This window comes from Heterodontus francisci, chromosome 41 (genome assembly GCF_036365525.1).
Source record: "Heterodontus francisci isolate sHetFra1 chromosome 41, sHetFra1.hap1, whole genome shotgun sequence".
In the NCBI taxonomy this organism is placed as follows: Eukaryota; Metazoa; Chordata; class Chondrichthyes; order Heterodontiformes; family Heterodontidae; genus Heterodontus; species Heterodontus francisci.
This window is the reverse complement of record NC_090411.1, coordinates 34,845,778-34,861,444: the sequence shown is the minus strand read 5'-3', so window position 1 is coordinate 34,861,444 and position 15,667 is coordinate 34,845,778. Positions and strand designations below refer to the sequence as shown.

The following is a 15,667-nucleotide window of genomic DNA, read 5'->3' as shown; positions in this document are numbered from 1 at the left end:
TTTCCCTCCTGGTTTCAGGGTCATAAATCCATTTCATTATCTATCCACTGACACCAGCAGGTGGTGTAGCCTGGGCTGGACCTGGGGGTGATGGAATAAAAAGTAAGGTTGTGTGTTTCTGTAGTGTCTTTCACAGTGTGTGGGAAGAGTACAAATGCCAACATAAGACCAGTTTGGAAGAATGACCTGTTTCTGTTTTGGACAGACACTGAATCTACAAGACTTGCTGATGTGGACATGAAGAGCTGGGTCAAGTACAAATGGGGTGCTCAGTGCAATGGGTTTAACTTGGCACAAGCCGTTGTAAGAGAATAAGCCTGTTTGGCGAGAAAGCTGGAGGCACAGGACACTCGGCCTCCGAAGAGTTGGTTAGTTGAGAACAAGTTATCCAATAAACAATAAAGGGCGGTGCAGTGGTTAGCACCGCAGCCTCACAGCTCCAGCAACCCGGCTTCAGTTCTGGGTACTGCCTGTGCAGAGTTTACAAGTTCTCCCTGTGATTGCATGGATTTTGGCCGGGTGCTCCAAGACTTGCAGGTTGATAAGTAAATTGGCCATTGTAAATTGCCTAGTGTAGGTAGGTGGTATGAGAATTAAGGGAAGGTGGGGATTTGGTAGGGAATATGGGATTAATGTAGGATTAATATAAATGGGTGGTTGTTGGTGGGCACAGATTCGGTGTGCTGAAGGGCCTGTTTCACTACTGTATTTCTCGACTATGAAACCACCATCCATTTCACCATTGAGGTCAAGCCAACTGAACATATGTGGCCAAGTCCAGTGCTTAGCAGAAAAAAGATGGAATATGGAACTAACAAATTATGTGGAATAGCAACAGGACGGTTATTTAAAAAAAAAATGATACTTTAAAAATAAAATTACTAACCCCTGCCCCCCACAGAGACATTTGGATAAGCCACCAACCTCCCCTGGAGCACTAGGGGCGGGTACTGCCGGCGGAAATACTTTACGTTTTGACTGGCACTCATTGCATCCAATCAAACGCTAGAGATGCTTAATTGACGGCTCATTGACCAATTAGAAAGGGGGAACCGCAGCCAATGGGAGGAGGGCGGAGGCGGAGCCAGTGTTGCTAGGGAGCAGTAACCGAGGAGCTGGTAATGGCGGCCTGCAGTAACTGAGGGAAAGTTGTGGCAATGGTTATTATTGATGGCGTTAACCAGTTAATGAGCGTTACGGGGCGAGGTAACTAGCCGGGAGCCATGGTGAAATTGCGAGCCAAATGTGTCCTGGCAGGTGAGTGAGTGGAAGAGGCAGCACTTGCATTCCTATAGCGCCTGTCACCCCCTCGGGATATTCCAGAGGTTTTCGCAAGCAATGAAGTGCAGTCACTGTCGTAGTGCAGGAAATGCAGCAGCCAAGCGCTGCACAAAAAAGATACAAGTTGCACAAACAACAACGTGATAGTGAAATAAAAACAAGAAATGCTGGAACCACTCATCTGTGAAAAGAAAAGCAGAGTTAACGTTTCGGGTCAGTGACCCTTCTTCGGAACTGGTGATAGTGATGTTGGTTGAGGGATAAATATAGCCCAGGACACCAGGAAGACCTGTCCTGCCCTTCTTCCGAATAGTGACCATGGGATCTTTTATGTCTACTTGAGAGGGAAGGCTTTGATTTAATGTTTTATCCAAAAGGCTGACCCTCCGCCAGTGTAGTGCTCCCTCAGTACTGACCCTCTGGCAGGGCACCCCTTCCTCAGTACTGACCCTCCGGCAGGGCAGCCCTTCCTCAGTACTGACCCTCAGACAGTGTAGTGCTCCCTCAGTACTGACCTGCCGACAGTGCAACACTCCCTCAGTACTGCTCCTCCTACAGTGCAGCACTCCTCTGTACTGACCCCCCCCCCCCCCCCCCCCCCACAACTGTGAGGGGCGCTCCCTCAGTACTGACCCTCCGACAATGCAGTGGATACTGCAAAGGCTATGGGCCCTGACACCATTCTGGCAATAGTACTGAAGGCCAGTGCTCCAGAACTTGCCACGCCCCCTAGCCAAGTTGTTCCAGTACAGATACAACACTGGAAAATTGCCCGGGTGTGTCCTGTACACAAAAAGCAGCACAAGCACAACGTGGCCAATTACCGCCCCATCAGCCTACTCTCAATCATCAGTAAAGTGATGGAAGGTCTCATTGATAGTGCTATCAAGAGGCATTTGCTTAGCAATAACCTGCTCACTGACCCTTGGTCTGGGTTCTGCCAGGGCCACTCAGCTCCAGATCTCATTACAGCCTTGGTTCAAACATGGATAAAAGAGCTGAACTCAAGAGATGAGGTGAGAGTGACTGCCCTTGACATCAAGGCAGCATTTGACCAAGTACGGCATCAAGGAGCCATAGCAAAACTGGAGTCAATAGGAATCAGGGGAAAACTCTCCGTTGGTTGGAGTCGTACCTAGCGCAAAGGAAGGTGGTTGTGGTTGTTGGAGGTCAATCATCTCAGCTCCAGGACATCACTGCAAGAATTCCTCAGGGTAGTATCCTAGGCCCAACCATCTTCAGCTGCTTCATCAATGACCTTCCTTCAATCATAAGGTCAGAAGTGGGGATGTTCGTTGATGATTGCACAATGTTGAGCACCATTTGCGACTCCTCAGATACTGAAGCAGTCCGTGTAGAAATGCAGAAAGACCTGGACAATATCAAGCTTGGGCTGATAAGTGGCAAGTAACATTTGCGCCACACAAGTGCGAGGCAATGACCATCTCCAAAAAGAGAGAATCTAATCATCTCCCCTTGACATTCAACGGCATTACGATTGCTGAATCCCCCACTATCAACATCCTGGGGAGTTACCATTGACCAGAAACTGAACTGGAGTAGCCATATAAATACTGTGGCTACAAGAAAAAGTCAGAGGCTAGGAATCCTGCGGCGAGGAACTCGCCTCCTGCCTCCCTAAAGCCTGTCCACCATCTACAAGGCACAAGTCAGGAGTGTTATGGAATATTCTCCACTTGCCTGGATGGTTGCAACTCCAACAACACTCGAAGCTCAATACCATGCAGGACAAAGCAGCCCACTTGATTAGCACCTCATCCACAAACATACACTCCCTCCACCACCACTGACGCATAGTGGCAGCAGTGTGTACCAACAACAAGATGCACAGCAGCAATGCACCAAGGCTCCTTAGACAGCACCTTCCAAACCCACGACCTCTACCACCTGGAAGGACAAGGGCAGCAGATGCATGGGAACATCACCACCTGCAAGTTCCCCTCCAAGCCACACACCATCCTGACTTGGAACTATATTGCCATTCCTTCACTGTCGCTGGGTCAAAATCCCAGAACTCTCTTCTCAACAGCATCGTGAGTGAACCTACCCCACATGGACTGCAGCAGTTCAAGAAGGCAGCTCATCACCACCTTCTCAAGGGCAATTAGGGATGGGCAATAAATGCTGGCCTGGCCAGCGACACCCACATCCCAGGAATGAAATTTAAAAAAGTCTACATTATTTCCCTTGAAAAGCTGGTTAAAGGTTAATAAAAGCCCCCAGTTTCTCTTCACCCCCTCTTTCCTCAGATCTCCTGATCAGCAGCCCATTCTCCACCGCCGACGCACAGTGGCAGCAGTGGGTACCATCTACAAGATGCACTGCAGCAACTGACCAAGAGTCCTTCGACAGCACCTTCCAAACCTTCGACCTCTAGAAGAACAAGGACAGCAGATACATGGGAACACCACCAGCTGCAAGTTCCCTCCAAATTACACACCATCCTGACTTGGAAATATATCAACATTCTTTCACTGTCGCTGGGTCAAAATCCTGGAACTCCCCCATAACAGCACTGTAGGTGTACCTACGTCACACAGACTACAGCGGTTCAAAAAGGTGGCTCAACAGCACCGTCTCAAGGGCAGTTTGGGATGGGCAATTAATTAATGGTCTTGCTGATGATGGTCATGTCCCAAGAGAATATTAAAAAATTATCCAGGACAACAGATGAACTGCCCTACTTTTCTTCAGATAGTGTCCTGAAATCCTTAGAGTGTACCTGCACAGCCTGTGGCTAATTGGAAATTCAGATTTGGTTATTTGTGTTTCTGATTAGTAAATAAAAAATGAGTAATAGACATTCATTGGTTATGTGATCTCAATACTCATGTTTGCATGGTGACGCCACCTGTTTACTTTAACCTTGTGAGTTTATGGGTCAGATGGTTAAGATGAGAAGCAGAGTGTACGAGTGGGTTTTGATCTTTTGAGTATTTTACCTCCGTTTTCACCTCTCAGTTCTGAAAGCCTGAACATTAGCTGCCCTGTATTGGTTAATATATTGGATAATGCTGAATTAGCACATTAGGGTCAGCTTTCCAAGAACATTCAGCTGAGGGGGATTCTCATCCAGCAGCTAGTGCATCCCGAAAAATCCCTGCTGACTTTGCCTGCCCTCTGGACTCACACTATGAAGAGTGGTGACTCAGACACAGTAAGAGTGGCTGCTGACACCTACCTGTGGATCCAACAATTGTCAGCAGCTTCAGGAGAGGGGGAAGAGAAGAGAAAGTTATCTTGTCCAGTGCAGTAGAATTACTCAGAATTTCACAGCACAGAAGCAAGTCATTTGACCCAACTGGTCTCTGATGGTGTTATGCTCCATGTGAGCCTCCTCCATCCTACTTCACCTCACCATATAGCTTACCTGGTCCAGACCACGATGGGACTTTCCTGGCTTGTGTGGCTCAATTCAACACTGGCCATTTCACTCACCAAAAAAATCTTTGGGGTGTGGGTGTTGCTGACAAGGCTGGCGTTGCCCATCACCTAGTTTCCTTGAGATATCTCATTCCCCTATCACTCCTGTGCTTGCTGACCTACATTGGCTGCTGGTCAAGCAACATCTTGATTTTAGGATTCTCATCCTTGTTTTCAAATCCCTCCATGGCCTCGCCCCTCCTCATCTCTGTAATCTCCTCTAGCCCCACAACACTTCAACATATCTGCACTCCTCTAATTCTGGCCTCTTGTAGATCCACAGTTTTAATCGTTCTACCATTGGTGGCTGTGCGTTCAGTTGCCCAGGCCCTAAACTCTGAAATACCCTCCCTACACCTCTCTGCCTCTCCACCTTGCTTTCCTCTTTAAGACACTCCTTAAAACCTACCTCTTTGACCAAGCTTTTGGTCATCTGACTTAATATCTCCTTCTGTGGCTCAGCGTCATACTTTGTTTTATAATGCTCCTGTAAAGTGCCTTGGGATGTTTTATTATGTTAACGGTGCTATATAAATAGAAGTTGTTGTTGTTGAGAAGGTAGTAGTGGGTCTTTGTAAATCACTGGGTGATAGTTTAGTACAGCAGAGTGGATTACTGGGTCACTTTAGAATGGCAGTTAAGAGTCAACCAACTTGGTGTGGGACTGGAGTCACATATAGGCCCAGGGTGGGTAATGACAGCAGGGTTCTTTTCCTAACGGGACATTAGTGAATCAGTTGGGTGTTCTTGTGGCGGCCTCACTTTCATTGACGTCAAATTTTTATTTTCTGTTTTTAAAACTCAATTTAAATTCTCAAACATGGTGAGATTTGGACTGTTGTTCACGCTGGATTGTTAGAAGAAACCCTCTGGCTTATTAGTCCAGTCATATAATCATTACACCAGTGTACGTACCCAGTAAAGATGTAAGCTGTGCTGTGGTCTTTGTCAATATTTCTGGCCCTCCTCTCACAATGCTCTTCTTTTACTCTCTTTCTCCCAGGTGACTCCACTGTTGGGAAGAGCGCACTGGTGCATGTGTTTCGCAGTGAAAGTGCTCACTTTCTGAAAAATTATACCCTGGTATGTCTATTGAGCAGTGATTCAGCCTTGAAAGGGGCAGTAGAGAGGTTTATCAGATATTACAGAACCACATAAGGCAGTAAGCAGTATATAAAGAAAGGTAAATGGGAATGAATGCCAACCTTGCCCACATTCTGAGAATGAATATTAAAAAAATTGGCACTCTACAACAACAACTTGCAGTTACAGAGTGTCTTTAACATAGTAAAAGTCCCAAGGTGCTTCCAAGCCGCATTTGACACAAAGCTACTTAAGGAAATGTAGCTGATTCAAGCAAAGCTTGGTCAAAGAGGTCGGTTTTAAGAAGCAGCTTAAAGAAGGAGTGAGAGGTTTAAGGAGGGAATTCCAGAGCTTAGGGCCCAGGCAGCTGAAGGCAGAGACACCAGTGGTGGAGTAATTAAAATCAGGATGTGCACGAGGTCAGATCTGGAGGAGTGCAGTGATTTCGGAAGTGTGTGGAGCTAGAGGAGGGAGGGAGAGGCCATGGGTGGGATTTGAAAGCAAGAATGGAAATTTTAAAACAGAGGCATTGCTGGACCAGGAGCCAATGTAGGTCAGCAAGCACAGTGGGTGATGGGTGAACAGAACTTGGTGCGAGTTCATACAGAATGAACGAGATGTGGAGTGGACTCGGGGTGGAGTAGCAGCAGCAGAGATCCTAGAGCCATTCTGGTTGACTGGATGATACCACAGTCCTTTTGAGAGGAATGAGCTGGAACCAACTGAATGCTGGTCTTCGTTTTAGATTTAGATTTAGATTTAGAGATACAGCACTGAAACAGGCCCTTCGGCCCGCCGAGTCTGTGCCGACCATTAACCACCCATATTATACTAATCCTACACTAATCCCATATTCCTACCACATCCCCACCTGTCCCTATATTCCCCATGTCAATGTTGTGATCAGAACATCAAAGCATACCCTTTTCATTGCTGGGATTGTACCCTATGTTTTCGCTGAGAGTTTCCAAACATGCTTGTCGTTAATCTGACTCAGTTATTTAAAGGCTTCTGATTTTCCAGACCTTTCCTGGCATTCAAGTTTTAGAAATTAGCTGTGAGGTACATGCTGTTTGGGGTCAGAATTATAACACAAAATATTAGACGGAATTTTAATTTAACAGCGAATAATAAATATGATTATCAGGGCTTAAAGAGTTACATTAGGTGGTCAAGTTGTATAAATTTGAATTGTATTCCTTTGCTTTTAGAAGTTTGTGGTGTGATCTGATCAATGTGTTTGAAGTGATAAAGGGATTTGATAGATACGGAGAAATTTTCCTCTCGTGGGGGAATCCAGAACAAGGGGACATAATCTTAAAAGTAAAGGTCATTTAGGAGTGAAATCAGGGAGCACTTTTTCAACACAAAGGGGAAGTGGAAATCTGGAACTCTCCCCCTTCAAAAGGCTGTGGATGCTAGGGGTCAATTGAAGCTTTCAAGACTGAGATTGATCGCTTTCTGTTAGGTAAGGGTATCAAGAGATATGGAGCAAAGTTGGGTAAATGGAGTTGTACAGTCATGATCTAATTGAATGGTATGGGAGGCTCAAGGGGCTGAATTCTATGTTTCTATAATGATCTTCATAAATTAACTCAATGGGGATGGCATGTGATATCTGCTGCCTCGTTGACCCTTGTTCAGCTATCTGTAAAAGGCATGGGGCTACTGAAGGTGCATTCAGGCCATCACTATCTAGAGAGAAGATGGAGTGCACTAGTCAGGGGACAGTGGCCACAAGTGTCGCAGCATAGCTGCAGGATGCCCGAACTGACATTCCTGGATTTCATCAGGTTTGATACCCCATTCTTGGAATTCATCTTTTGGGGGTGTAATCAGCTTTGAATCTTACAAGCAGGAGGTTTAGTTATAGAAGTCTAGTTGGTGAGGCTCCAGAATGGTGCGGAATGTGGGTCTGAGAGTCGAAATACTAACTCTCCTTATCCTGTCTAGACAACTGGAGTGGAAGTCTTTGTTAATCCAGTCCCCATCCCAGACACTGATGACTGCGTGGTGAGTATTTAAGAAGAGGGCGTCATCATCTTGTTTGAAGCATTGAACTGTGATTGAGAACAGAGAGGCTTTCGACAAGTGGATGTTGATCTTTGTGTTCTTCTCCCTCCCTGTCTCCAGGAGCTCTTCATATTTGATTCTTCAGGAAAAGAAATTTTCTATGACATGGTGGAAAGCCAGGTATGGAGATCGATTAGTGGGGTTTGTTTCTTACAGAGGCTTAGACTTCGTCATTCATTCTTTGAGGATACTTTGTACTTTAACTCTCCTCCCAGCCCCAACAGGGCATCCCTGCTATCCAGGCTGGATATGACATGATCACTTTCAGAAAGGATACCTGCTGGCTTTACCTGGGCTGGCCTCTATCTATAGACTCCAGTCCCGCACCTACGTGCCTTCAGGTGGGGGGTAGATTGGGCACCTGACTGATATCATACATTTTACATGGCTGCTGAAGTTGAAAGTGTGCATGGCATACTGCTGTGGGCAGGTTTCCTTCCTTAAAGTGATTTTTAACAGTTTTGTGGTGACTTTTACTGATTCCCATATAACCGAATTCAAATTCTCAAACTGCTGCAGTGAGATTATGAACTGACTTCTCTGGAATATTAGTTCAGGAAGTTGAAAGCTCTTGCCAGGGTTTGTTTTCCAGTGTTGCTGTGTTCTTGTGGTGAGTTTGAACCTTGCCATCAGCCTCTGTAGCTTGGATATTGTGTTGAAATGGAGAATGAAGCTTTAAGACTATTCTCAGCTGATTAGAGCCCACCTTCGTGAATCTCCAGAACCTACGACAGGATACTGTGTGCAGTCCCTTGCCATTTTTATACCTTGTATTTCCTTTATTTAAATAGTGGGAGCTTGCGGGCGCCATTTGCCTTGTGTATGACATCACCAATGAGGTGTCCTTCAACAGCTGTACAAAGTGGCTGGAAAGGGCCCGTGCCCAGGCTCCCAGCGGCCAACTGGCAGGTCAGTGCTCCGGGAGTGTCATTGTAGAATGTAGATAAAGGGACAACAGTGAATTTGGTTTCTCAACCAGTCATTGCCTTTGATTGGTTTGCAGGAGTTCTTGTGGGCAATAAGATGGATTTAGCCTGCAGGCGTACTGTGGACTACACCCAGGCACAGGAATGGGCAGCGAGTCAGGGCCTGGAGTACTTCGAGACCTCTGCGGTAAGTGAAGAGAATAATCCCAACTTTCTCTGTCTCCTCAAGGCACTGACTTGCTAGGCTTCAGCTCTTTAGATGTCAACAGTCGTCCAGTACCTCATTCAAGCGGCCATTCAAAAGTGAGACAGGGAGTGTCAGCAAGACCATGGAGCATCTTTCACCACCTCGGGGTGCCCCAAAGTGCTTTACAGCCAATGTTATACTTATCCAAGTGTGGTCACTGTTGTAATGTAGGAAACACAACAGCCAGATCCTACAATTAGCAGTGTGATAATGAAATTGGTTAAGAGATAAACATTGGCCAGGTCACCAGGGAAAACTCCACAACTTTCTTCAAAGTAGTGCCACAGGATTTTGTACGTTTCCTCTGAAAGTGCAGCATTCTCTTGGTATTGAGCCTCTGACAGTAAGCTGGTGCTATAGGTCTCAGTGAATAAAATAAATCAGCGAGGCTTCTTACTCATGGCTGCGACCCACACACCTCCTGCTACAAATCCAACCTGTTGTCACACCGATTGTGAACTGTGTAACACCACTGTATTGAGCATGTAGCTGATGCTGAGGCTCCTGTGAACGACCTGGAGGCCAAACATACAACTGCACGATGTAGGAACTGAATGTAAGACAATTAAAAATAAAAAGGAGAGACCTTTGTATAATGACGTGCAGCTGACTGGATTGGGATTGCACGAGAAATGGCGTATACCATTGGCAGGACTGTGGGTGATTGATTTGGGCCGTGGGCTAAAGCCTGGCTCAGGTACAAAATTAAAAGCCGACCTGGGCCTGACCCGACAAAAGCCAACCCGAACCCGACCTGAGTCCTTCAATTTTTTTTTGCACCCGACCTGACCCTACATGAATATCCTTCATCTGTTCCGGCAGCAGGCTATTCCTGCAGATGCTGTGGGGAATCATGGGTAAGCCTGATCCCGGGACTTCCCGGAAGCAGTGTCCAGCCCGACCCGACCTGACTCAAATACTGGACTCAGAATATAGACCCAACCCAACCCGAATCCGACACATGTAGTTGGATCTAGTCGGGTTCGGATCAGGTAGCCGGGCGTTACTGTGAGTGGGTGATTTGGGCCTTGGGTGATTGGGCTGCTTGTTGCACTTTGGACTTTAGCTGCAGCCTCTTTTATTTTGTGTGTGTTTACAGAAAGAGATGGAGAACTGCGACGCCCCATTCCAGAATCTGGCTGGAGCGTTTCACCGCATGTACAAGGAGAAGTCAGAACACATCCGGTCCATCGTGTGACACTGTTCCCTCACAGGCATGTCCACATCACCCCCTCTTTCAGCCCTCGCAGAGTGATTGCATTATAACCAAAACCTCTGCAAGCTACAGGATCCGGCATTTCAACTCTTGCCTCTGCCAGAATGTAGACTCCCGCTTGTATTTTCCATCACTGTGAGCCATCCTGCCCTAGTCTGAGCTGGGCAACACTGTCTCTCTGTTGATCTCTCTCTCTGTCTTTCTCTCTCTCTCTGTTTCTCTCTATGTCCCTGTCAAACAGGAGATATGTCTGAAAGAGTTGCCACACGATCTACTGCACTGGGACCAGATACAAGATGTTGTGTTTTGAGCAACAGTTAGAGGTCAGTTTCAGTTTAGGTGGGAATGATGGGGTAGTTCCTGTAACAGTTGGGGAAGGGTTTCATGTAAAACAGCTCAGTTTGTGTGTCTGTTATTCTGTCTGAGTTCCATGGCCAATGCAGACATTTAGGTTGGCAGGCAACGAGGTTCTGATTTCCGAGTTCACTGACTCAGAGTGAAGGGGCAGTCTGCTTCCATCAGCTTCTGCCATGTTATATTTAAAGCTCCCCTGGCCCAGTTATGTGGAGTAATTTTACTTTTATCAAGCAGTTTATTAAAAAAAACACCTGCTTCACAACATCTAATTGGCTGTGATGATCTTCACTTCTTTTAAACACGGTTTTCTTTTCGGACTATTCTAAAAAAGGATGAACTTGCATTTATATTCACAGCCTCAGGACATTCTGATGCATTTTTACAGTCAATGAAGTGCTTTGATGTTGGTTGAGGGATAAATATTGGTTCAGGACACCGGGGAGAACGCCCCTGCTCTTCTTTGAAATAATGCCATGGGATCATTTATGTTCTGCTGTTAACCAGATTCATTGTACTCATTGTGTCCATTGACTAAACTGAAACAGTGGGGAAGTGCTACAGTGGCACTCTGAGGATTAATATTATCCTGTCACTAAGCTGCTGGATGGATATTGTTGTATTTAACAACTGCAGCAATGCTGAAAGGCTAGATTACACTATGTGAAATGGATTTGGACTTTATTTTCTTTGAGCAGGGTTTGAAATGCAGGTTCTGTCCTTCTCAGGAAGCGTCTCATTTTCCCACCGTGCCTCTGGCTAAACCGACAATGTGGGGTGAAAGCAGCAAAGGGTAGCAGTCAGTTGGAGTGCACCGCTCCCCTGGCAAGCTGAATTATTACTTCTTCAGGAAAATTAAAAGACGGGACCCCTTTCCAGCAGGATATCTTATTGATCGTGGTGATGCACAGATTAAGATGCTTAAAATCAATGTTGTGGAGTGGGACAGCTAGCCAATTTAAACATAGATTTGGTTGCCAGCATGCTGTCCTGTCACTGATGCCAAGCTAAAGATGCCAAATACTGTATAGATATGTAGGAAGAGAAATGAACCATTCAGTTCAGCGAGCCTGCTCTGCCATTTTGTTAGCCAGTTCTAGATTACTCACGGTCAGTGCTAAGGCAGCTGGGTAAGCAGCAACAACAAGAGCTTGCGTTTATATAGCATCTTTAATGCAGTAAAAGCACTTCACAGTAGCGTTATTGACAAAAATTAACACTGAGCCAAAGAAGGAGATTTTAGGACAGGTGACCAAAAGCTTGGGTTTTAAGGAGCATCTTATATTGGAGGAGGGAGAGGTGGAGCAGTCATAGAGTCATTTATGGCACAGAAGGAGACCATTCAGCCCATCGAGTCCAGGCCGGCTCTCTGCAGAGCAATCCAGTCAGTCCCATTCCCCTGCTCGATCCCCATAGCCCTTTCAAGTTTATTTCCTTCAAGTGCCCATCCAATTTCCTTTTGAAATCACTGATTGTTTCCGTTTCCACCACCCTCATGAGCAGCGAGTTCTAGATCATTACCACTTGCTGCACAAAAATGTTCTTCCTCAGAGGTTTAGAGAAGGGATCCCAGAGCTTGGGGCCTAGGCAGCTGAAAGCATAGCTGCCAATGGTGAGGCGAAGGAATTTGGACATGTGCTGTCTTGGCTAGATCAGCAGCAGCTGGGATCTTGGGTAACTAGAGGAGAAATGAAAAATTAGCGAGGGTTCCTGCTCCTAATCGCTGCACAGTAATCCCTGGGTTAGAGGGGAAATTAGCCAGGGTTCCTGCTCCTAATCACTGCACTGTGATCCCTGGGTTAGAGGGGAAATTAGCCAGGGTTCCTGCTCCTAATCACTGCACTGTGATCCTGGGTTAGAGGGGAAATCAGCCAGGGTTCCTGCTCCTGATCACTATCCAGTGAGTCCTGGTTTGGAGAGAGAGGGGAAATCAGCCATGGCTCCTGCTCCTGATTACCATATAGTAATCCTGGGTTGGAGAGAGGGGAAATCAGCCAGGATTCCTGCTCCTAATCACTGTCCAGCAATCGCTGCTTGGATAGCCCATGTGTGGACAACTGGCTCAGGTTTGGCTGTGATAGTCATAAGAAATCCTGGAACTCCCTTCCTAACAGCACTGTAGGTATACCTACACCCCAAAGACTGCAGTGGTTCAAGAAGGCAGCTCACCACCACCTTCTCAAGGGCATTTAGGGATGGGCCATAAATGCTGGCCTGGTCAGTGACACTCGCATCCCTCGAATGAATATAAAAAAAGAAATGAATAACCCGCTGACACTGTCCAGACCCTCTCGTGGCAAAAGGCAACTTGAGCGAGGTATCAGAGAGTAACTAGTAATGATTTTGCTGAGCTGTGTGCATGTGTGGCTGCACAGCAAACTGGGACGTACTTTGCAAGCTGCTCAAATTGTTCCCTGTGTGGGGCCACGCAAAAAACATTCAAAGGTACCACGCATTGAAATAAATTGGCCATGCACAACAAAGCATAGTTAGAGGAAACATTGGTAACTAGCCCCACGTGGGATCACCCCCCAGCTGGGCTCAACCTTGGGAAATAGAGGCACAGAGAGTGATGCGTATCATCAGTTTTGAAGTCAGAATGAGTGCAGTGAATAGTTTGTGCTGCAAGCAGCACCATGCTTCCCTGTGCAGTAGTCACTAGTCTTGGGAATAGGCTGTATAGATGCTGGCAGACCAAGCACAGACTGAACCTTTCAAGCAATATAATTCACCTCCTTCCAACTTTGCAAAGCAATTAAAAATGCTAACAAAGCAGTGGGATTTATTTCCAGGGGTATAGAATTCAAAAGTCATGAAGTTATGTTAAAATTGTATAGGACCCTAGACAGGCTGCACTTGGAAGTACCGTGCACAGTTTTGGTTTCCATACTAGAGAAAGAACATAGAAGCACTGAAGAAAGCACAGAAAGATTTTACAAGGATGGTGCCAGAACTGAGAGATTATTGCTATTGGAAAAGATTGAACAGGGTGGGGTTTTTTTCTTTAGTAAAGAGAGACTTAGATGAGACCTGATAAAAGTCCTTAAAGTGATGAATGGGTTCGACTGGGTAGATGTGGAGAGAATGTTTCAAATCATGTGAGAATCCAAAATGAGAAGCCATAAATACAAGTTACTTACTCATAAATCCAATAGGGAAATAAGGAGAAATCTCTTTACTCAGAGTGGTTGGAATGTGGAAGTCATGACCACAGGAAGTGGTTGAGGCAAATAGCTTGGATGCTTTCAAAAGGAAACTAGACGAGTACATGAGAGAAAAGGAAATAGAAAGATATGCTGAGAGGCTGAGATGAGGCAGATGAATGGGAAGGTCATGTGGACCATGAATACCAGAACAGACTAGTTGGGTCAAATGGCCAGTTTCTGTGCTTAAAATTCTATGTAATTGTTCTTTGTTACTCAGTTTGGCAAATGGTGGAAAGTAGTGCTGTGCAGGCATTGGTGCTGGGACCACTGTTGTTCATCACTTATGAATAATTTGGACTCGGAAATCGGAAGTACAATTTCAAAATTTGTGGCTGACACCAAATTGGGGTGGGGAATGTGTTGTTAATGCAGAGGAGGACAGCGAGAAAATACAGAAAGACAATAAACTTGCAGAATGGATGTGTAAATTGCAAATGAACTTCAATATAGACAAGTCCTAGGTAGTACGTTTTGTAGGAAGATTAAGGAGGCCACAAACTCCTTGGAAAGTAAGTGCCTAAGTGGAGTAGAGAACAGAGGAACCTAGGGGTACAGATAAACAAATTTGAACTAGTCCGTGGGGCATAGAACTAAGGTGCATTCCCCGGGCTGTGAACAGTTATCTGTTGCAATTCTGGGACTGGGAAGGAACAGAGCAGCCAGTTGGTAGCCCCTGCTGGGAAGTGGGGATATTGGATGATAACAGCATTGTTAATTCTCCTTTTGTTCCTCCTCAATGGTTAAATTACCTGCCGATGATTGCTGTGGAGCCAATGGGGATGGCTGCTTAGGTAAGGAACTCCAGTTTGCCATGGCTGTGGAATCCTGCCCCAGTAATGAGTCATCGCCTTCAGGAGAGTAGGCAACTGGCCGTGTTCTAATTGTGAATCAGTTTGAAACAGGGCTGGTTGAGGATGCCCTCTAGATGGCAGCAAAGAGTGTGCTTTAAGCTCTGGGTGACCACAAGGGCAAAGCTTTAAAACAGCAACGCCCACGCACACAGGAGCTGCAATAAATACAGGCCTTGAAATTACCCTGTGTGGACAGCAGGGAACAATCACATAACATACTTGTACACAATTCCTTTGTCCCTTATTTTAAACGGAAATGTTAACCCATCAAACACTCTCAGGGCAGGTACAGCACAGGGTTACATACAGAGTAAAGCTCCCTCTACACTGTCCTCATCAAACAATCCTACTCCTAGGGCAGGTACAACACAGGGTTACATACAGAGTAAAGCTCCCTCTACACTGTCCTCATCAAACAATCCTACTCCTAGGGCAGGTACAACACAGGGTTACATACAGGGTAAAGCTCCCTCTACACTAAAAAAAAGAAAAAAAAACAGGATTAGATATAGAGTAAAGCTCCCTCTACACTGTCCTCATCAAACAATCCTACTCCTAGGGCAGGTACAGCACGGGGTTAGATATAGAGTAAGGCTCCCTCTACACTGTAAAAAAAAAAAAGAAAAAAAAACAGGATTAGATATAGAGTAAAGCTCCATCTACACTGTCCCATCAAACACTCCTAGGGCAGGTACAGCACAGGGTTTAATCCAGAATAAAGCTCCCTCTACACTGTCCAATCAAACAAACGAAAAGGGGTTAGATACACAGTAAAGCTCCCTCTACACAGTTCCAACAATATGCCTTTGCCTCCTCCCCCACTGCAGAATTGTGTCCCTATTGTGTCTGACATTCTTCCACTTCCCACAAGAGTTATTCTGTGGCCTCTCTGAGTGAGACGGCAGTTTAGTGCCATTTTATGCCTGTGCCCACTAGACTGAGGCTGCCCAAATTAATTGGCATGCCAGGTCGCACAAACCACAAGA

General features: G+C 45.9%; 1 protein-coding gene across 1 annotated transcript; it reads left to right on the top strand.

Annotated features, from left to right (window-relative positions):
* The first annotated feature begins 1,085 nt into the window (after nt 1-1,085).
* Nucleotides 1,086-15,213, top strand: ift27 (intraflagellar transport 27 homolog (Chlamydomonas)). The gene is made up of 7 exons (XM_068019792.1): nt 1,086-1,257; nt 5,729-5,808; nt 7,762-7,821; nt 7,942-8,001; nt 8,673-8,790; nt 8,885-8,994; nt 10,154-15,213. Exons 1-7 carry the CDS (start codon nt 1,224-1,226, stop codon nt 10,250-10,252), a joined length of 561 nt encoding a protein of 186 aa, XP_067875893.1. The 5' UTR covers nt 1,086-1,223; the 3' UTR covers nt 10,253-15,213.
* The last annotated feature ends 454 nt before the right edge of the window (nt 15,214-15,667 follow it).